This window comes from Tupaia chinensis, unplaced genomic scaffold, assembly GCF_000334495.1.
Source record: "Tupaia chinensis unplaced genomic scaffold, TupChi_1.0 Scaffold144276_1, whole genome shotgun sequence".
Classification (NCBI taxonomy): domain Eukaryota; kingdom Metazoa; phylum Chordata; class Mammalia; order Scandentia; family Tupaiidae; genus Tupaia; species Tupaia belangeri.
In genome coordinates, this window is record NW_006204133.1 from 5,216,106 (window position 1) to 5,239,237 (window position 23,132).

At 47.4% G+C, this 23,132-nt stretch overlaps 1 protein-coding gene and 1 pseudogene across 1 annotated transcript in view; one reads left to right on the forward strand and one right to left on the reverse strand.

Annotated features, from left to right (window-relative positions):
- Window positions 1-23,132, reverse strand: part of TBC1D8 (TBC1 domain family member 8) — a 124,750-nt gene that overhangs the window by 16,945 nt on the left and 84,673 nt on the right. The window contains exons 9-18 of the mRNA XM_006166643.1: window positions 18,963-19,170; window positions 17,165-17,359; window positions 16,149-16,325; window positions 13,642-13,792; window positions 11,553-11,767; window positions 10,127-10,244; window positions 5,520-5,805; window positions 4,672-4,801; window positions 4,424-4,522; window positions 3,751-3,819 (exon numbers count right to left, since the gene is read on the reverse strand). Coding sequence (XP_006166705.1) covers window positions 3,751-3,819; window positions 4,424-4,522; window positions 4,672-4,801; window positions 5,520-5,805; window positions 10,127-10,244; window positions 11,553-11,767; window positions 13,642-13,792; window positions 16,149-16,325; window positions 17,165-17,359; window positions 18,963-19,170 — 1,648 coding nt within the window. The remainder of the gene's footprint in view (window positions 1-3,750; window positions 3,820-4,423; window positions 4,523-4,671; window positions 4,802-5,519; window positions 5,806-10,126; window positions 10,245-11,552; window positions 11,768-13,641; window positions 13,793-16,148; window positions 16,326-17,164; window positions 17,360-18,962; window positions 19,171-23,132) is intronic.
- LOC106733647 (40S ribosomal protein S3a pseudogene) lies at window positions 2,351-3,158 on the forward strand (annotated as a pseudogene).

Here is a 23,132-nt window from a genome sequence, read left to right on the forward strand (position 1 = left end):
GAGAGACAGAGAGAGAGAGATGGAAAGTGAGAAAGCAAGCCACCAGGTCCAAGACTGAAACTGCAGTTGGCCATACCTTCAGCACTACACCACCTGCCGGCCCCAAGCACTGCACTGTTAACACAGAGTACGGGAATGGGCATGTTGCAGATTCGGAGATAGATGGAATGAAGTAAAGGAATGAACTCCTTATGAACAACTTATCACATATTTATAAAATAGTGTAAGGGGATTTCTATGTGGCTCTTTCTCTAAAAATGAAATTCTGATTCAAAACACCAGACCTGAATGTAAAACTCAAGTAGAGGACATCACGAACGAACCAAGTTTTGTTTGTTGGTCTGTTTGATTTTTTAGGTTTTTGCCATAAGGCACATGCACTCACCAGAGGCAGGCAGACAGACAGAGGAAAAGCGAGAAATCATCCTCTAAAGGGATGGCCATGTCATAACCCCTTCTCCATTCTCCTCTCAGGATTTTGTACACGTATGCACATGTGCCCAGTGTGACTTTTCAAGCCGCCCAGTCCAGAACTCAAACTACAGTCAGCCGTGTGAAAGTCTAGAGCTTTAACCACCATGCAACTTGCAGGCCCATTCCTAACTAAGTTGGTTTTTTATAAATAATTATTTATTTTTAATTTTATTTATTCATTCATTTATTTTAATTTGAAAAGAAACAGATTTATATATATATATATATATATATATAAAGAGAGAGAGAGAGAAGGAAAGTGAGAAAGCAAGCCACCAGGTCCAGAACTGTGGTCGGCCACGTGGGAGTGTTCAGCGCTTTACCAACCATGCCACCTGCTGATCCCCCTAACTAAGTTTTAATGCTTGTCTAGGAAGTCACACCATCAAAGCCTGGAAATTCAGAGAAGGTCGAGACCATTAGCAGAGGAATCTGAGCAGCTGTGATGCAGCCATGAGGCTGGCTCTGGGCCAGGAGGAGGGTGAACTCCCAAGGAGGACCCGTGGGTTGTGCCATAGACTCAGAAACTTATTTCCCTTGGACATGCATTTTGAGAGTTATCATGTAGTTGCAGGTCTTTTTAGCTTTTGTTTGTGGTTGGCCCTACATACGTGAAAGACTTGTAGAGTTAACTACAAATATGAGAATACATTTCATTAAGTACCAACCACACGATTCATCTTGAATAGGAGAGATACGAATAGGAAATAAACAATAGCCATTCAGGACCGACTTATCTAAATATTTTCCCATTGAAGAATGGCAGGATGGTACTTGACAACATGTATCTTTATTGTTAATTTGAAGCTATCTTTTAAATGACATAAAGCTGTATTTGCAATGTCTCCTAATTTCTCAGATTGAGAATAGTCCTAAATAGAAGAAAATCTTTTGAAGCTTAAGAAACATACAGTTGTTCCGCCGCTTTCATGTTTCCAGTATTCCCATTTTCCTCCTTGAAAGCCAAAGAGCGGCTCAGGGGTTGGGGCACCAAGCAACCTTTGACTCTACGTTTTGTCTTCAAGCACCAAAGGAAACGATGAAACATGCAGACAGGAGGTGCTGACAGGAGACGGGCCTGCTGGCTGGTCTCACATCCTGTCCACAGGCGTGCAGGGAGTAGGAATCTACAGGCCAAGAACCCACGAAAAGGAAAGGCTCCTCCAGACACGGGGACCCAGACTGTGAGGCCCCTCCCTGCCTGTTTGCTTGAGTCCCCCTTCCCCGGGGAGAGCTCTGGAAACCAGGCCGTCTTCCAGCTGGGGTACCTCGGGCTTCCTTTCTGCAGCCGTGCTTCCTCCCACTTCTCTGCCAAGGTGGGAAGAGTAGACCAATGTGTCTGCCTCCCTTCCCCATTTTTGTTTATTGTTTTGAGCAAGAAAACATCTAGCAAACACCTAGCCTGAAAATGTTCTTTGCAGGGTGGTTTAGGTAGCATAACTCAGGACTCCAAATATCCAAATATTAGAAATCTGATTACTACGGAAGTGTTATCCATACAATAGACTAACAATTTATTCAGAAACATTGGCTGCAGCTGAAAAGGCTGTGAGCAAGGAGGAATGTCAGGGTGAATGGACTGCTCCAGCTCCTGAGTTTACTGCTGCTCAGCCTGAGGTCGCAGACTGGTCTGAAGGCGTGCAGGTGCCCTCTGTGCCCACCCAGCAGCTCCCTACTGAAGACTGGAGTGCTCAGCTTGCCACTGAAGACCGGTCTGCAGCCCCCACTGCTCAGGCCACTGAACGGGTGGGAACAACCACTGGATCTTAAGTCTGCTCTTCAGACTCTTATACAAAGTGGAAATAGGGTTGATAAGGAAAATAAACAACAGTTTATAAAAAATAAGAAAAAACCTTTTGACTCTCTGAGTAGCACCATGGTGGTTGGCAAGAATAAGCGCCTTAAGAAAGGTGGCAAAAAGGGAGCCAAGAAGAAAGTGGTTGATCCATTTTCCAAAAAAGATTGGTATGACGTGAAAGCACCTGCTATGTTCGACAGAAGAAATATTGGGAAGACACTGGTTACCAGGACTCAAGGAACCAAAATTGTATCCGACGGCCTTAAGGGCCGTGTGTTTGAAGTGAGTCTTGCAGATCTGCAGAAATTCAAGCTAATTACTGAGGACGTTCAGGGCAAAAACTGCCTAAACTTCCATGGCATGGACTTCACCTGTGACAAAATGTGTTCCATGGTCAAAAAATGGCAGATGATGACTGAAGCTCATGTTGATGTCAAGACTACCGGTAGCTATTTGCTTTGTCTCTTCTATGTTGGGTTTACTAAACAAGGCAACCATCAGATAGGAGGGCCTCTTATGCCCAGCATCAGCAGGTCCGCCAAATCCGGAAGATGATAGAAATCTTGACCCGGGAGGTGCAGACAAATGACTTGAAAGAAGTGGTCAATAAACTGATTCCAGACAGCATTGGAAAAGACGGAGAGAAGGTCTGCCAGTCCATCTACCCTCTCCATGACGTCTTCGTCAGCAAAGGCAAAATGCTGAAGAAGCCCACGTTTGAATTGGGAAAACCCATGGAGCTTCACGGTGAAGGTAGCAGCTCTGGAAAAGCTACTGGAGATGAGACAGGCGCCAAAGTTGAACGAGCTGATGGATATGGACCCCCAGGCCAAAAATCTGTTTAAAGTTCAGACTTTTAACAGTGACAAATAAAAAGTCCTATTTGTGACAAAAATATAAATGAATTAATTAATTAAAAATAAATTAAAAATTGAAGACTGTGAAGACTACTTCAAGGGAAACAGAATATGAACTAACCAGCAGTCTTGCCACACAAATATAAAGATAAATATACAGGTAGCATGGGATGGGACGAGAGAATGAGCATTAAAACGTATTGCCAGGTGATGGCTTCGACAAGGATCGCTGTTTCATCCACTGTGGACTAGGAACCCAGCGCCCATATTATGAAGACAGAGGAGAACCGTGAAGACGGGATCACAGAGGTCTCTCAGCAGAGCACAGCAGACTACAGGGGCTGTCCAGATGCTGAGCTGGGGCCAGGTCCCAGGGAAGATGTCGACCCTGGCTAAGAAGGGAGCTGCTGACAGAGGTGAGGGTGAGAGGTTTCTGAGAGGAGTGAGCAGATGGTACCGACCAGAGCTGACAGGCGAGCAGCCCCAACCTCTGCGGCCAGGGGCAGGTGCACGCAGACCCCTGCAGGCACAGCATGCTCCCCAGAACCTGCTGCGCACCTGCAGCTGGGCCAGGCTAGGGCCTGTAACTCCCTAGGGCCTATAATCTCCTAGTTTTCATACCTTAAATAAGTCATAGAGTTCCTCCAGGTCTTCAGGAAGAATTGAGACTTCTGGGATAACAACACGGAGCTTAAGAAAAGAGTAAAGCACAATGGAGTGAATGTAGGCCTGACCCCGGGGTACGCGGTCAGAGGACAGAGGGGACCCTCCCTCCTAGGGTGCCTTGCCCCTGCTTCTTCTACGCGATGGCTCCTTGTCCACCCAAGAGCATCTGGTCCTTTCTGACATAAAGATCGCTTTACAGTATCATTCTCAGGGGTTTTATCCTCAGCCTCTCCCCAAGTCACACTGAAGTGCTGACCAAAGATAGCAAATCGTAACGGCAGTTAAACACAGATATAGCCAAACAGGAAGTGCCTTCCAAAAAACAACTTCCTTATTGCAGGCCATCTGCACTAGGCATTTGATATACCATATCTCATTCGTTATCCCCGTTTTACAACTAGGGAAACTGAGGCTCGCAGTGGATCATCTGCTCTCTGTCTGACTCCAAAACCCATCCTGTTCCTACACTGTCTCTCCCCAATTACGTTTTTAAATCAATGCAAAAAAAAAGAGAAAGAAAAAGCTGGTGTTCTTATGTGACCCAAGGGGACACTCACTCCTCTCCTGGTCAGCTCCGCCCCCCTCCACCCACACCCTGGAGCACCCTCGCGAGGCATCCTCTGCTCACCACATTCTGCTTTGTGGTGTCCTCGTGGCCCTGCAGCACCCGGATCCTGTGCTTACAGCGTAGATGCTCAATCTGCTCCACAGACTGGTCTCCGAATTTCTGCAAGGAAATAGGGGAACACTCACTGAAAGGGCCTAGGTGCACCCTAGCAGAGGAAGCAGGAAGTAGCCAGAAACCCTACCCCCGGGTCTATCTCCAAGGCCCCCTTCTGAGGGGACAGGGGGCAGGGGATGGGGCAGCCACCTCACCTCATAGGAGTCCCGGATCAGGTCAGCAATGTCAGTCACAGGGTAGGGTTCCTGGTCATCTGAGAAAAAGGCATGGTGACTGCCCATGGGGGGGCCTGGGCTCTCCTCATTCTTAATGTGATCTAGAAACCTGAGCACACACCCAGTTAAAGCCAGGGCTGTCCTCTGGGTACCACAGCACCCCACCCCTCCACCACCATCAGACCTACCAGGGCATTTTCAACCACCACACAACACAGGGGAAGGGGCGGGCAGCTACTGTGCTCGTTTCAGAGAGGGGAGAGGTGCCCATACAGCCAGGCTGGTGAAGCTATAGGTTTCTGGGGGCCTGAGACTCTCCAGGGACTAAGCACAACACTCTGTGCATATGTGCAATTTTAAGTTTCCATAATATTCTGAAAGGAAAACATCTTTTAAAATGTCATCCAATCTGCTCCCAGCTAGCAATCTGGTTCTAGTATGACTTTTTTTTTTCATGCAAGCTCACCAAACTCTATATGTAAAATGTCTGAAACCTCCGGCTGGCACCAGAGCCCACTTTTCCCATGTCTCTCCACCCTCATCCAAGCCACCGTAAGTCCATCTGGACTCATGACATTGAATCTTCTTAGAGAAAAGCATTCATGGCCATCCTCTTTCTAGATTCTCACTTGGTGGAAAAATGTAAGAGATGGTGGAATTTTTCACCCCATGCTGCTGACAAAGCCACATGGCAGGCTGGCTCTGTGCCACAGGGTGACAGGTAGGAAGTGGCAGAGTAGAAAGAAAAAACATCCACAGCTAGGGGATGCAGCACCTGCTGCCGCCCTCCATCCCCAGCCAGCCACAGGAGCCAGTGTCAGGCCCACCTGCTCAGGATCATCAGGGCCTGGCCATCGTCCTTGCTGCTGCACAGCTCCTCAGCATTGGCTTCAAGCACAGCCAGCCCCAGCTGGAAGATGGCTTTGATCCCATCATAGAAGAAACAATCTACAACATTCACTGCACTCTCCAGAGGCATGATGCTAAGGAAGAGAGTCAGGAACCAGGAGAGAGAAATGGAAGCCAGGGCTGAGAGGTCATTCATGTGCTCTGCCAATTCTGGGAGGTGCTCCTTGATGAGCTCTTCAAAGACAGACTGGTCCACTTGAGCCCCTGGAAAAGAAGGCATGAGGCTGTGGTTAGGAAGGATTCACATCACTAAAGTTAGCCTGAAATTAACATTACAGACATCTGCCACAAAACAACATTGTAATCAATAATGGACCACATATACTGACAGTGGTCTCCTGAGATTATAATAGGCTGTCTCATCTAGCCCATTACTATATTGCATTAGCTTGAGTGGGCATTCTATGATGTTCATACTATAAATTCACCCAACAATATATTTCTCAGAATGTACTCCTGCTGTTAAGTGACACCTGACCATTCGCTGTGAGAACCAAATCAAGAAAACAGGATTTGAGTCCAAGAAAGGGCCCACATTTAACTGACTTTTGACATTCTGACAAAAGTAATTCAATGGGTTAAGAATCATCTTTTTAAAAAATAGTGTTTGATTAACAAGACAGCCACATTTTTGTGGTGGTGGGAAAAGAACCTCAATCCCTCCCTCACACCATACAGAAAAATGTATTTGAAATGTATCATAGAACCAAATATATAAGTAATATTATGCAATTTTTAGAAGAAAAAGCAAAGAAAGGCAAAATTCTCCTAGGACACAAAAAGTACTAGCCATAGAAAAATCTGTAAGCTAGACTTCATTGAACTAAAGACTGCTGTTCTTTAAAAGATACCATTAACAAAACAAAAATGCAAATATGAAACCAGAGAAAATATTAGTAATACATATGCCTAACAAAGGTCTTGAATCCAAAATAAGGACTCCTTCAACTTGATAAGGCAGCAAGTGGACCAGCCCTGTTCTTTTTTAGTGATTATAAGGGAGCCAAATCTCACATGGTCAACCATGGTTCAAAATCCTGACCCAAGCAGCTTAAAAATACATGCTAAGCAGAAGAGATAGAAGGTAGGAGCTGCTGTCTCACATGTGCTGATATCATTCTACTCCTCACCCATCCAAGAACAACAGGGAGGCCCAAGCTGCTCAGCTTGAGCTCATCAGGGTCCCCCACTCAGCCTGCTATGGGGGAGGAGGGGCTACTCCAGCCTTGCTCCAGCTTCCAAGAACCAGCACCTAGTTCCTGCAATCCCAGAGACAAAAGAGATAGAAAAAGTAATAGGGAGGCCCAAGCCATTTGGCTTGAACTCCTCAGGGACGCCCACCCAACCTGCTCTGGGGGAGGGGCTACTCCAGCTCACACAGCACAGAGTGCTGCGTAATGTTGTCCACTGCCTCACATTACACCTATCCAGCTGAACCTTCATCTACATTGGGAGCAGAAAAGGTTGGGTATACAGAACCAAACACCTGGAAATAGAAGACTTTGGAGGAATTTTTTCCCTATAACTCCCTTAGCAGTAAAAGGAGAGAAACTCCCCTCTGAAAACCTGAACCCAATGTTTCAGAGGGGAATTTCTAGAAAGAAAAATTTATAATGGTTATAAATCATAATTTACAAGAAATTATATGTTTAGAGAGATTGTTGCTATAGGGCACGTGTGCTTGCTAGAGAGACAGAGAAAGACAGAAAGTGAGTAATTACCCCCTGGGGGGTGTCATGTGGCAATCCCTTCTCCCGTCTCCTCTCAGGATCTTGAGCAAGCATGCACATGTGCCTGGTGTGAGTTTTAAGCTGCCAGGTCCAGGACTGAAAACATGGTCAACTATGTGGGAGCCCAGTGACGGTCCCAAATTACAAGAAATATTTTTAAAAAATAAATAATAAGTAATAAAAAACATGCTGAGTATGAGTCTCTGCAGCCCCTAAATCCCAATGGGATAGAGAAATGGAGATGAAGGGACTGTAGCATGACCACACCTAATCTGAGGGTGCTTTCTCCCTTTCCCCCTCTCTAGTGACTGCATATGCCCTTGGGCAATTAAAAAAAAAAAAAATTCTGACAAAAGTAATTCAATGGGTTAAGAATCATCTTTTTAAAAAATAGTGTTTGATTAACAAGACAGCCACATTTTTGTGGTGGTGGGAAAAGAACCTCAATCCCTCCCTCACACCATACAGAAAAATGTATTTGAAATGTATCATAGAACCAAATATATAAGTAATATTATGCAATTTTTAGAAGAAAAAGCAAAGAAAGGCAAAATTCTCCTAGGACACAAAAAGTACTAGCCATAGAAAAATCTGTAAGCTAGACTTCATTGAACTAAAGACTGCTGTTCTTTAAAAGATACCATTAACAAAACAAAAATGCAAATATGAAACCAGAGAAAATATTAGTAATACATATGCCTAACAAAGGTCTTGAATCCAAAATAAGGACTCCTTCAACTTGATAAGGCAGCAAGTGGACCAGCCCTGTTCTTTTTTAGTGATTATAAGGGAGCCAAATCTCACATGGTCAACCATGGTTCAAAATCCTGACCCAAGCAGCTTAAAAATACATGCTAAGCAGAAGAGATAGAAGGTAGGAGCTGCTGTCTCACATGTGCTGATATCATTCTACTCCTCACCCATCCAAGAACAACAGGGAGGCCCAAGCTGCTCAGCTTGAGCTCATCAGGGTCCCCCACTCAGCCTGCTATGGGGGAGGAGGGGCTACTCCAGCCTTGCTCCAGCTTCCAAGAACCAGCACCTAGTTCCTGCAATCCCAGAGACAAAAGAGATAGAAAAAGTAATAGGGAGGCCCAAGCCATTTGGCTTGAACTCCTCAGGGACGCCCACCCAACCTGCTCTGGGGGAGGGGCTACTCCAGCTCACACAGCACAGAGTGCTGCGTAATGTTGTCCACTGCCTCACATTACACCTATCCAGCTGAACCTTCATCTACATTGGGAGCAGAAAAGGTTGGGTATACAGAACCAAACACCTGGAAATAGAAGACTTTGGAGGAATTTTTTCCCTATAACTCCCTTAGCAGTAAAAGGAGAGAAACTCCCCTCTGAAAACCTGAACCCAATGTTTCAGAGGGGAATTTCTAGAAAGAAAAATTTATAATGGTTATAAATCATAATTTACAAGAAATTATATGTTTAGAGAGATTGTTGCTATAGGGCACGTGTGCTTGCTAGAGAGACAGAGAAAGACAGAAAGTGAGTAATTACCCCCTGGGGGGTGTCATGTGGCAATCCCTTCTCCCGTCTCCTCTCAGGATCTTGAGCAAGCATGCACATGTGCCTGGTGTGAGTTTTAAGCTGCCAGGTCCAGGACTGAAAACATGGTCAACTATGTGGGAGCCCAGTGACGGTCCCAAATTACAAGAAATATTTTTAAAAAATAAATAATAAGTAATAAAAAACATGCTGAGTATGAGTCTCTGCAGCCCCTAAATCCCAATGGGATAGAGAAATGGAGATGAAGGGACTGTAGCATGACCACACCTAATCTGAGGGTGCTTTCTCCCTTTCCCCCTCTCTAGTGACTGCATATGCCCTTGGGCAATTAAAAAAAAAAAAAAGATGAAGAAGGTAATAAGTTTTTAAAGAATAGGTTGAAGACTTGAATAGAGGAGACCAGGAGATGGCATAATGGTTACATCACTGAACTTCTGCCTGGTTGACTGCAGTTCAAATCCTGAATCCAGTGGCTTAAAGCTCACACTGGGTGAATACATGCATGGCCAAGATCCAGAGAGGAAAATAGAGGAGAAGGGATAGCAGTGTGGCCATCCCCCATGGTGAGTGATTTCTCACTTTCTGTCTCTCTGTCTCTCTTTGTCTCTGGCGAGCACATGAACCCTATAGCAAAAAACTCTCTAAAACGTACAAAAAGAGAATAGACACTCAGATGATAAAATATGGTTAGTAAGCACAGAGATATAAGTTCGACATCATTAATCATCAGAAAAATGCAAATTAGGACAACCATGATATATGGCTACCCACTAGGAAGGCAAACATTAAATAGACAACACCAAATGTTAGCAAGGATGTAGAGCAACTGGAATGTTCATACATCGCTGGTGTCAGATATGTTAATACATTACATCCACTTTGGAAAGCTGACAGTTTCTTACTAAGTAAAAAAATACATCTAACCTGTGACTCTACAGTTCTCCTCCTAGGGAAATACTTAAGAAAACCAACTATATATATATATATATTATTTTTTTCCACAAAAAGATGTATGCGAGAGTCTTCAAAAAGTTCACAGAAAAATGGAATTAAGGCACAAATTAATTTTGGTGCAAAAAAAAATGAAATCCATGTATGTTTTTTTCTTAATATTCATTTTCCATGAGCTTTGTGAAGACTCCTCATATTCATATGAGCAAATTCAAGAGTCAGACCATGTTTGTGCAGACTATCTGAGTGACCCAGGAGGATTCTATAAACAGAACTAATGACAAATGTCTTGCCCAAATTCCTCAGAGAGAGGAGGAGGTTTACCGATCACCCGGTGGTTGAAGTAATCAGGCAGCATCCGCTCACACACTGCCACCAGCAACCAGAAGGCCTCCTCCTCTTTGGCATACAGCAGCAGCACAGAGGTCAGGATATTCATGGACTGCTCGGGGACACAGAGGAGAAACAGTTACTGACCAGGCCACAGGGTGTCAAGAGACATTAAAAATATAAGCCCTAAGCCAGCCAGTGGTGTGGTGGTTGAGGTGGCTGGATTCCACACAGCCGACTACACAGTGTGAGTCCCAGACCCAGTGACTTGAAAAACATCCTGGGAACATGTGTGTGCATGCCCAAAATCACAAGGGAAGAATGGAGGAAAAGGTATTGTGTATTGCCATGTCCCCTGAAGATTGCTTCCCCACTTTCCCCCTCTCTCCGTCTCGCTCTGGTGAGTGCACACACCCTATAACAACAACAACAAGAAAACAAGCCCAGGCCCAGCCGTGGTAGCACAGGTTGTAGGGTGCCACTGTGCTATGCTGGAGAAGAACAGGAGGCCCGAGTTCCGTTCCCAGACCAACCTGGCCAGGCAGAGTGCTGCACATCTGTAATCCTAGCTAACTGGGGGCAGGAAGAACATAGATGTGGCAAGACCTTGTCAAAAATACCTATCTTCCTCTTTCTCGCATAGAAAAATAAAATATAAAAAAGTAAAAAACTCACAAGCCCTAAAGATCCACAAAAGTGAAGATCTGTAAGTAAGAGAAGTAGTGAGCCCCAGCCACACTGATACCTGTGAGGTGGGATAACTGTGATAGAAGGTCCTCGCAAGATGTGCCTAGCTGGTGACTGGCCACCATTCCATCCCCGGCCCCAGTGAGGAGACACTGGATTCGGCTGCGATGCCTCGGGATGGGAAAGATCTGGCTCTTCTCCACATTTATATTTAGACGCACACACCTCTTGGTTCGCCCATTGATCGCGCTGCTTCTCAGGAAAACCAAGCTGCCCTCTTAAACTAGCGCAAGTCAGAAGATTCTCTAATCTAGTCTTGTGCTGGGTTTTTGCTGCTGTTGTATGACTTTACGGATTCTTGTTTTGTGCTTGTTGCCTACGTCCTTCAATTCAGGAATGGTTCAGAGCACATCCTGAAGGAGAACCATCTGCCCTAATCGTCTTTTCCTCCCCAAAGAGCGCTGCCACTTTGCCGTCCTCCTGCTATCTGGAGAGGTGCAGAGTTCTACTGCGTCCATCCTGCCGCTGAGCTCGAAGGCGCTCTGAGCACTGACTCCACATGCACACTGCTCCGGTGCTGGCTAGGGTTTTAAACCCCAAATTATCAGCCTGTTTGAACAAGGCAATTTCCTTTGGCTGCTATTCAACACCGCCTTTCAGGGAGAGACCGAGCCGGGCAGCTTCCCCCACGGTCCTCAGAACAGGTGGCTGAGAACAGAGCCCAGGCCCTCACCTGGCAGTATCCAATCTTGGGGTTGCGGTGGGCATAGGCGGTCAGGACCCTCCTCAGGGCAGCGATGCCCGTCTCGCTCTGAAAGGCGGGGTGCTCCGGCAGGGAGCGGTGCAGGTCCCGCTCTATCTCCTCTGTCACCAGGCAGCACTTCCCCAGGGACTCCTCCACCAGGTTCCCGTAGTAGCCGGGGTGCAAGGCGAGATCTGTCACTGCGCCTGAGGAGTTGAGAGTGAGATTTCAAGGGGTAGAGATCACCAGGGCAGTGTCACTACGGGGAAGGAGCTCGCTGCGTCAGAGGACCCCAGCGGGGCCTCATGACTCCTGGGACATAAAAATACTGCGAGACAAAAGGACTTCATTGCCACGTGGCCCGGTCCCAAAACAAAAAAGAAAGGGAGCAAAAGAAACAAGATAATGTGTCTAAGTGGGACTTACATAGAGCGGGCAAGTCCCTACGGGAAAGGACTTAGCAGTACGCCCGGAGTTAGCTGAGCCCCCAGGGTGTGGACACTTACGTACCCACACATGACTGTCATGCACTTATTCAACAAGACATTTTTCAAACCTATATTTGAAGCACATGACAAGGAACAAGTATGACTGAGCAAAGCTAGCAAACACTAAGAAGGCAACAAGCTGCCAACCCAAAACTCTGAGGGTCAGGGTCCAGACGCTCAAACCACGGCAGGACAATGCAGGACAGAAACCAGCCCCACTACAGCAAGGCGGGGCTCCGATGTAACATTCTGACTGGATGCAGTTAAAAGATGCCCCTCAGCTCTCCCGTCTGCAGTGACTGATGAGGATCCCTCGCTTTACTTGTTTTTGGTCAGGGGGCATGTGTGCTTGACAGAGAGGGAAGGTGGGAGAGAAAGCATCCTCGGTCGGGATGTGGTCACACATCCCTTCTCTGTTTCTCCACCCTGTCGAAATTCGGGGGACACATGCACACACACCTGGTGTCTCTTTCAAGCTGCTTAGGCTAGGAGTTGGACCACATGGTCATCCATAGGGGATCGGCTCCCTTAGCCACAGGGCCACCCCCATCACCTCTTACACAGTCGCCGTAGCATGCTTATGTAAGAGGCAGCGTTTACACTAAGGCTGTCCCTCGTGCCGCAGTTACTACAGCGTAAACACTACAGTCATCTTCCTGCGAGCAAAGGAGATGTTCTGTCACTAGGAAAAGAGAGCCCCATATGCACTGATGTCCCCAGATGAGAATGTAAGAATGTGGCCCCCAGGAAAACGTGCATCGCACAGTGGAGGGAACCAGGGCGCACAGGCATCTCCGTCAGGTGGTGGGATCGTGAGAAATGCAACCTTTGTTACTCCACGTGCTGTTTCTCAACTAGACATATAAACTGTTCTCATTCAATACACAAATACACAAGACGCTTTACATTTGAAAACAGGTGTTTTCAGTAGCATTGCTTTGGTAGGCAGCTGCAAACACAGGCGGGAAGCAGAGGGGTGGGTGACAGCACAGGGTATGAGGAGGGCAAAGGAGTGAGATGCCCCCACAAACAGCAGCCAAGCCCATGGCTACAGTGCCCAGGAAAATGGAAATCCAGGCCTGAGCATCTTGGGCGAGAGAGGGAGGATTATTTGGGGGAAAGACCAGGTCAAAGAGCAAAGAGGTAATGGGAGAAGGGCCGGCAAGAGGCTGACATGAGGGTGTGAAAGATTCCTGGTTCCTGCCCAGAAGAGTGAGTGGGGAGGGGACAGGTCCCCAGGCCCTGCCTCCATTGCCCAGCAGAGGAGACTGCTTATGTCAACGTGGAGAGACAGAGGAAGCCTACTCAGTGAAGTCATCTCCGTCCGAGGTTGGCATCCTGATGCCATCTGCTACCCAGCAGCCACAGAGTGAGGCCCACAAGGCCAACCCTGAGTGGGTCGAGTGGTGTGGAAGGAAGACACAGGGCAGAAGAGGAGTCTGCACTTCACCTCTGTGGATACCAGGTGTCTTCACAGGAGGGAGGACCAACAGACACTGCACTCCCATGATCTGTGATGCTGCTCGAAGTGGTCCTCCTCCTGTGTCTGCTCCCAGTGCAGAAGCTGGCCTGACGATACCAGAAATACTCACCTGAGAAAAGGAGCCAGAGTCTCCCACGTAAAGATTCCGGGATCCCCATGGCTACGAGCTTCCGGATCTTCTCTGTGCGAAACATACAGACGGTCTTGCCATATTCCACGAAGTGGTCATTCCACAGACTTATTTTTATCTGTTCTCTGGACTGGAAATGGGAAGAGTCTCAATGTACAAAGATGCTCATCCACACGTACCCATCCACAATCCCGAACAGGGCCAGCATTGCCTCTGTCAACAGACGCACCAGCAGTGACAGGTGACGGCCAGATTCGCAGCACTGTCACACCTCAGCACCCTGGACACTCAAGCCCTCTGTATGCAATGGCATAGAATCTGCACATGCCGAGCATATCCTCCTGGGTGTCTAAATCGCCTCTAGATTACTTATAACTCCTAGCAGGATATCAATGCTAAGTAGTTGTAATACTATATTTTAAAACTGTCTGACCTTGTATTGTATTTTGGTCTTTATTTTTCTAAATATTTTCAATCTGCAGTTGGTTGAAAACTCACATTTGCAATCTAGGGACATGAAGGGCCCACTAAATTTTGTGTATGTTTTTATGAGAGAGTACATCATGCACACGAGAGAGAAAAACACCCTGTAACAGGGTCTCATCATCCCAAGTCCCCATCCCCCAGACCTCCAGATCCTCAGGATCCTGAGTGACTGGCCTGCTGTGTTCTCAGGCTGACCTGGGGATCCCAGTCCCCCATAAGTCACCTGGCTTCCAGCACCACAGTTCAGTACACGACGAACTGCGACACCCAGGCTGGGCCCGGTTGCATTTCTGAATCTGCTGCACAGAGCAGGTGCAGAGGTGAATGACAGAGGTCCTGCCTTCCAGGAATGGAGAGCCCAGTGAACGCATTTGCACAAATAAAATGCAACTTCCACAGCAGGGTTGATTAAAACAAGAAATCTGTCCAAATACGAAAGCAGCCCAAATCAGACAGGAGGTGCAGCGGGATGGGGCGCCTGATCCAGCTGCTCAAACAGAGGTCAGCTCAGAAGGTAAAGGGAGGAAGGGGGCGTCAGTCTGTCCTGAGCTTCCTGACAGCCAGAGGGAAAAACGAAAACTGAAAAAAAATTACATTGTTCTCATTAGCAGAAATGAGGCATTCCTCAGGGCCAGCAGTTAGCATAATGGCTATGTCACTGGGCTCCCAAGTAGTTGACCGTGGTTCGAGTCCTGGACCTGGCGGCTTAAACTCACACTGGGCACATGCGTGTGCGCGCCCAAGATCCCAAGAGGAGAATGGAGAAGGGGCCGCAGCATGGCCATCCTTCTGGAGGATGATTTCTCGCTTTCTGTCTCTCTGGTAAGCACATGCATTCTATAGCAAAAATCTCTCTAAATAATAATAATAATAATAAAATAATAAGCAAGTCAATTAAATTATCCCTAGATGACAAGAACATTTTATGCCTTTTAAATGAACTATTTTTGTTTAATTTGCCAGAGGGCATGTACACTAGCCACAGAGAAAGAGAGAGATAAGAGAGGGAGATAGCATCCCCCATGGGGCATGGTCACACCGCAACCCCTTCTCCTCCACTTCTCTCACTCTTTGGCGTTTTTCAAGCTATCAGGTCTGGAACTGGAGCCACAAGCTCAGCCACGTGGGATCCAGCTCCCTTAACCGTCGGGCCACAGGCTGGCCCTAAACAAGCTATTTACACTTGTGTTTAATTATCTGTATTCTCCTGCTCATGCATTTCCTCAACAAGAGCTAACTGAGCTTCTGTGTGTGGGACACACTAGAAGGCCCAGACTATCTCCGATAAGTAAAGCAAACAACAGATTACGGAGGGCCTGAAGAGACCACCAAGCAGCTGGACCTTCACGGCCACCGCCTGGCACTCGCGCTGTGACTGGGCATCCCACTGTCATGGTTCCGCTTTACTTCAAAGTTCAATTATTTTTATATTTACATGATCATAAATGACATTGGATGCAAATTCTCCCCAAAAGAGGAAAACTATAAGTAAATATAAGAAGACTATTTTTAGTTCAGCAAACCTAGAACTGGACAACCCTTTGTCCCAAAAGACAGACAAACAACAAAAAAGAGGAATCTGACAATGAGGTATGCACAGGCAGACAGGAGAAAGCCTGAGTCTGTTCCTAGAACCCCAGGAACAGCCCCATGGTCCCTAGGCCACCAGCCCAGGGCAGCATGAGTGTTCCTGAAGGGGAGGGCAGGGACGGCCCTCATCAGCTCAATGGCCCGCCTTCATTTTCTGCCAGTGCGGAAGACGAGGGAGAGGACTGGCTTCCCATGCTTGCCTGGCAGCCTGAGCCCACCCCTTCCCTCTAAGACGAGGGAGAGGACTGGCTTCCCATGGCTGCCTGGCAGCCTGAGCCCACCCCTTCCCTCTGCACTCCTGAGACCCTGCTCAGCTGGTGCCAACAGGCACCGTGCCCCGCAGCAGCTGCGACCCCTGGGCACCCGCCCACCCCCGCCCTGCACCGGCCAGGGCACAGCTGCCCACCCACCATGCGGGAGTCAGGGCTCTGGCCACCCGCCTGCTGGAAGGCCACCATCAGGGCCTCGGGGGGCAGCTGCCGGCGCTTCTCTTTCCCACTTTCCTCGCTATTTTGAGAAGACACCATGTCAAGGTCCCCAAACTTGTGGTCGCTGCACATGCTTGTGGAAGGAAACACAGGTGACACCTGCACAGCAAAAGAGAGAGACAGAGAGAAAGTCACTGCTTTAACCAGGGACGGTCTGCCTTTGGACGAAAGAACGGAGCAGACGTAAACTACTAAAGAGAGGAAGAGACCAACGTTAGACCCAACGGGACATGATCCTCGGGAAGAAAAGGCCCGCATGGTCTCCCGGGGAGCTGCTGGTAGCGCACAGAGCCTGGGGCCATGCACAACTTCCAGTGTGCAGCTGCCCTGCAGCTGCTGGAACTGTGGCCACTTCTGGAGAAAACAGCTCCAGGGGACAGAGAGACTGCACTTTCTTGTCTTCTGGTACCTGCTTAGGGTGAGAAGAGGTCAAGAATAAGGAGGAAGGGAGGAAGGAGCAGATTAGGCCCCAACAGACCACGGTCCACTTCTGCAGCAGAACCACCTGCAGGCAGCGGAGCTCCTCGCTCAACAAGTCACCCCTGCTCCAATCTGAGGGGCAGGGGATTGGGGCCTCACACCTATGAGGAGGGTGACCTTGTCACCCCTAATCTGTGGGGGCACTCATCAATCCCTCTAACACATGTAGGGGCATCCTGTCAACCTCTGAACCTGGGAGTACCACCAACCCCTCCAGGTTATGGGGTGATTCCCATGGACCCTTCTATTCTGGCACATCCACTCAGGCCACCCAGTGTAGCAGAAATGGCACCAGAATGATGCCATTTGGCACCAGGCTAAGTAGTCTTTAATGCATTTTTCTCATCCTTGAGAAACCCACTTTATGTGACTCCCCTCTGGAGGCCACGAGGTGGTCTAGAGGTGGTGAAACGAGGTCATTTCAATTCACGGCATGCCACAGTTATGAAGGCACATACCATGTCGTCCTTTGGGGAGGAGTCATAATGCACGGGCTGGTTGGCGTGGACCTGCTTCAGCCGCATGAGCAGACTCTCCACCAAGCCGTCCCTGTCCTTGAGCTCGATGAACTGGAAGGCCATCTTGCTCCTGATGCTGACGATGATGGGGTTTGGCAGCAGGCTCGTGTCCTCCATCTTCTCAATGCTCACCACCTGTCACAAACGTGGCCACATGAAGGTGCAGGAAGAAAGGAGGCAGGCAGGCACTTAATCACATATTCAGGAAATTTCCCCAAAGACAAGGAAGAGCCAGAACTGGTGCAAAGGTTAAAAAGTACGCAAGGCAATAGCATCCACAGTCACCGAGAGAGAGAGCGGCCTAAGCTTCCATTGACCAGCGAGTGGCTAAGCAAAATGTGATCTACACATACAACGGGGTATTACTCGGCCTTACAAAGGAAGGAAATTATGACATTTACTACAATATTGAGAAATCTGAAGGATATTATGCTGAGCTAAACAAGCCAGACCCAAAAGGAAAAGATTGTATGAATCCACTTATACAAAGTCAAATAGAGTAGACAAATTCTCAGGAGCAGGAAGTAGAATGATGGTTACTGGGAACTAGGAGAAGGAAAGATGGGAAGTTTTGGTTTAGTGGGTATGGGGCTTCAGATTGGGAAGATGAGACTGTTCTGAAAACGGGTGGAGGTGATGATTACACACACATAGCAAATACACTTAACGCCACTGAGCTGTACACTGAGAACTGGATAAAGCCGGCCCACTCTGTGGTGCAGTAGTACTGCCCTGCTCAAGAGAAACTGGAAGCCACCACGTGGCAACTGCAGGTCAAATCCCTAACCTGGTCAAAATATGCAAGATCTGATGGGTTGGAAGACTAAAGGAAAGGAATCATGGTGTGAACAAACCGTGTTGCTCTATCATGAATAAAGAAAAAAAAATTGTAATGGATAAAATTTATGTCGTGTATATGTCACCAAAAAAAATGTTTTAAGTATGAAAGGCAGCTCCTGAATTTCTTGGTACACTGATAAATAACAGCGTAAAATAAAGACATCTGTGTATAATAATGACCTAGAGGTAGGTGATCACATGAGTGAGAGTTTTGAGTTTTTCCAGAGTGTGCTCAATATGTACGTTACAAGAGGCAAGAACCCTGAGGGCTCCATGTGTGAGAGCTGTGGGAGTTGTCGTGGGCCTGAAATCAAAGGATTAAAACCTGCTCCGATCTGGGAGGAAACTTAAGCTGCCCTCCATTTCCAAAAAGAGGAAGGTTTATAATCCAAACTAAAGGAAGCATTTCTTTTTACTTTTTCAGGAAAGTGCCAAGAGAGTATAAATGCTCAGTAATTGTGGCCATTTATTTTCAAAAGGTGATGCCTATTGTAGGTTGCCTTTTCTTTTTCTTTGATTGCGGGTGACGGGAAAATTCATTCCTCAAAGCTGTTGGGAAAGCTTTAATTGCTAGGCATGTACTTTTTAATAACAGCTTTACTTTAACCATGAGTGGAGGATAGAGTACCATATCTTCACCAGCCACTTCTAGGCAAATCTCAGGTTGCCATAGTAACAACAGAAAAGGACTGGCCAAAGTGGGGGGATGGTTCAATTCAGGCCATGCGTCCCTCAGGAAGCCCAGCAATCCAGATATTCATCTTCAGATGGCAAAGCCTTGTTGTGTGAACATGGCTTCTCCTGTCCCATCTCATAGCCAGCAACTGAAGGTGCAAATGACCCGAGGCTGCTTCAGAAAGCACACAGTAGGGCAGCAAAGGTAAAAAGCAGCATTTACCTCTCTGAGTGGAAGGATGACATTACAGCAGCCGTCTTCTCTGCTGGCAAAGCAGATATAGCTGTCAGAGGTAAACAGCCGCCCTGCAGTGTGACAGCGGCTGAATGGCGTCCAGAGGGAGCAATCCAGGACTGCGTGCAGCTTCTCCTTCCTCGGCAAGCGGAAGAAGGCCCGGAAAAACTCATTCTGTGCTCTGGCTTCGAGGTCCCTGGGCGAGAAGGGAGACAAAATAAGAAAAGCAGGAAAGGGGCCAGTAGGTGGCATGGTGGTTAAGCCACTAGACTCCCATGTGGCCGACCACATTTGAGTCCTGGACCTGGAGGCTTGAACATCACACTGGGCACATGTGTGTACATGTCCAAAATGCTGAGAGGAGAATGGAGGACAAGGAGTTGTGGTGCGGCCATCCTTTTTGGGGAGGAGAGGGTGATTTCTCTCTCTCTGACTTTCCTTCTGTCTCTCTCTGGCACGTGCACACACCCTATGGCAAAAACCTATAAACAAAACAAAGGAAGAGCAAGATACAAAGGAAAACACTTTTATACCCATAGGCACAGCTGATAGTTAAGGGAATGCAAGACGGCGCCATGCCCCTGCAGTGCCTTTGCACATGTGCATCGCACACTCCAGCGTCACAGCAAACGTCAGAACAAGCACTGAGGGCGGGCACCGCCACATGGAGGTCATTTAATAAGTTCCTGTGACCAAATACGCATCCTTTCTGCTATGAGTAACACTGAGAATCACCACAAGACAACTGCATCTGAACATGAAGTATGAGAAGTCCAATAGTAACAATTGTTGAGAAGAATGTGGGAACTCTGAGCCCCTCACTGCCGGTGGGAGCATAAAACAGTGCAGACACACTGGAGATAGTCTGGTTCCTCAGGAGGTTCGAACAGACTCACTGTTTGACCCCAAAATTCTGCTCCTGGCTGTACTAAATGAAAGACCCTCAAAGAGTTCACAGAAAGTGTGTATTGTGAAAAAACTATGCATGGGGTTCACATTTTTGTACCATAATAAAATATTACTTTAATTCTGTCATTCCATTAGCTTTCTGAAGTCTCTTCACATACCTAACAGACTTGAAAATCCGCTCAGAAACTTGTAAGCAAATGTTCACAACGGTATTATTCATGATGACCGAAATATGGAAAAAAATGTCCATCTACTGATAAATGGATAAAATATGGTATATCCATACAATGGAATATTAGTCAACCATGCATGAAACAAGCCAGACACAAAAAGACTAGACATTGCCTGGTTCCACTTACATGAAATGTCTAGAACAGACACCTCTATTGAGACAGAAATAGGGTAGTGATTGCTGAAGGCTTCAGAGAAATAAAAAAATAAGAGTGCTCGTAAGTACTAGGTTACTTTTTTGGGATAAAGAAATGTTCTAAAAATTGATTGTGATGAGGTTGTCCAATTCTGAGAATATAGTAAAAACCATGGAGGTACCCTTGAAAAGGGTAAATGATACGGAATGTGAATTAAATTTCAAGAGCTATTGAGAATGTAGATCTGGGCTGTCATGTAGGAAGTGTTCAATAAACATTAGCTATTATTATCTTTCCAAAAAACTGTTGAAGAATCCCAGTAAAGTACCACTGGAGAGAGGTCCCATCAGGATACATCAGAACTAATGACTGGGTCCAGCAGATGGTATAACGGTTATGTCACAGGACTCTCACATAATTGACCATGATTCTACCCTGGCCCACTGGCCAGGCGCACGTGCATGTGTGCCCAAAATCCCAAGAAGAAAATGGAGGAGAAGGGATTGCAGCATGGTCATCCCTCCTGGGAGGTGATTTCATGCTTTCTGTCTCTCTTCTCTCTGGCGAGCGCACGCACCCTATGGCAAAAATCTCTCTCTAAAAAAAAAAAAAAAATGTGTATATATATATACACACACACACATACATATAAAAGAACTGATCATAGAGAAGAGTGACAAGGAGAGAGGGAGCCCAAGGACGCCCTTTGCACTGATTTTTGGCTGTAAAACCTAGTAAAGCGAGAAGGCAGCCAAGTCCCAGTGTTTGGAAATCCTGGGGATTTACGTAGTATGCCAAAGATCTAGCAGAGAGGAAATTCCAACATACAGGGAGAAACGGTTTTCCTTTCACACATTAAGTAGGACAATATATGTGTATCTGCTAGAAGCAGTGCTTTGCTCAGTCAGGAACATCAGCTCTCAGCTTTCTTATTGTCTCTGTCATCCTGGATGAGCTCTTGGACCTCATTTTGACATCTGTAACATGGAAATAGTGCTTGACTTTCCAGCTGCAAGAGATCCTATGAATCTAAAATGACATGCGTAGCACTGCAGAAGAGAAAAAGGCAGAGGAGAAATAGCACCTACAGAGGCTAGAGGGCGGTGGAGTGTTAAAACACCATGGATGCGGGACCAGCAGTTAGCGTAACGGCTATGTCGCTGGACTCCCACGTAGTCGACCGCGGTTTGCGTCCCTGACCTGGTGGCTTAAAACTCACACCGGGCGCGTGTGCGTGCGTGCCCAAGATCCCGAGAGGAGAATGGAGGAGAAGGGACTGCGGCGTGGCCATCCCCCCTGGGGGGTGATTTCTCGCTTTCTGTCTCTATGTCTCTCTCTGTCTCTCTGGTGAGCGCATGCATCCTATGGCAAAAACCTCTCCAAAAAAAACCCACCATGGATGCTCTGGAGACCTACCCACGTGGGAAGGTTCCTAAGTTCCTGGTTCACGCCCAGAGAACTCCCTCAGTCTGCCAGTCACATGCGTGCCCATGATCCAGAGCTGGCTGAGGCTGGGGAACCATGGATGCTCTGGAGAGCTACCCACGTGGGAAGGTTCCTAAGTTCCTGGTTCATGCCCAGAGACCTCCCTCCTCAGTCTGTCAGTCACATGCGTGCCCATGATCCAGGGCTGGCTGACGCCCAGAGAACTCCCTCAGTCTGCCAGTCACATGCGTGCCCATGATCCAGAGCTGGCTGAGGCTGGGGATGGATTATGGCATCAAGAACTTGCTAGGGGTGCTGTCTCTGTCTCTCTCTCTGTCTTTGTCTGTCTCTCTTGCTCATAGAAAAAAATAAACAAAATAACAAAGAAAAATTAAATAGCATGAATAGGTCTGCCTGCAGTGGCACAGGCCACAGAGGCACTGCCGCCCGATGCCGAAGGCTGTATGAGAAGGTTCTGGGTTCACATCCCAAGTCTACTTCAACATAAAGGACACACGGGCATGCCCACGATCCTGGCTGGCTGGAGGGCTCTGGAGGATCAAGGCATGAAGACCCTGACAGGGAGGCCTCTCTTTCTCTTTAAGAAAATAAATGCATCAACTTAAAGGTGTGTGTGGGGTCGCATCTGCAGGATGATCCATTTACACAAATCCTTTAAAACTTTACAGAAAGAAACGTATATGCACAAGGGCTCTCTCTTAAACGTAAACAGTGGTTGCCTCTGTGTAGTGAGGTTTCCACTGTCTAGTTTCATTTTGTTTCAATTTTCTACATGACCAGCATCCACACATTCATCTTTTTAAAACTTAAGCTATTTTCCTTTGGGAAAATAACAGCTTTTCAAATGTCACCTAAGTGCAAGGTAGTAACCTGTGACTCTGGAGTCTGCACACGGCCTGGGCGATCTCTCTTCAGACACAATCCGGTTGTAGTTTCCCTGCAATACAACCTCACCAGGCAAGGCGTCAGTAAAGATGCCCCTACTAGGCCGAGTTTCACACAGTGATGACGCGGCCCACGGGATTTACTATCGCCCCCTCGTGGAGTGAAGATACATGCATGCCAGGGAAGTCGTCCGGGAGACAGGGAAATAATGCCAACTCTGTGGACACCATGCGCCTGGTTCCTGTGAGCGCGAGGGCCTGCGCTTTCTCCAGAGAACAGCTGGGAGAACACCAGGCAGGAAGCACCAAAAATGCTCTAAAAGTTCATGCGCTGCAAGACTGGAAGGCAGGGTCCCACAAAGGACCCCAAGTTCCCTGAGAGCTGACTCTGTCCAGTGCATTTAAATGGAAGATTTGCATTCCCATCCCCAGAGTGTTGGCCATGTGGTCTCTGGTTGAAGGGCGGTCACCACTTATGTCCTGTATGTATTTCACAAACATGGCTCAAGCTGCCAGGCACTTCACCTGCTGCCTTTCTTCCTGGAAGGACA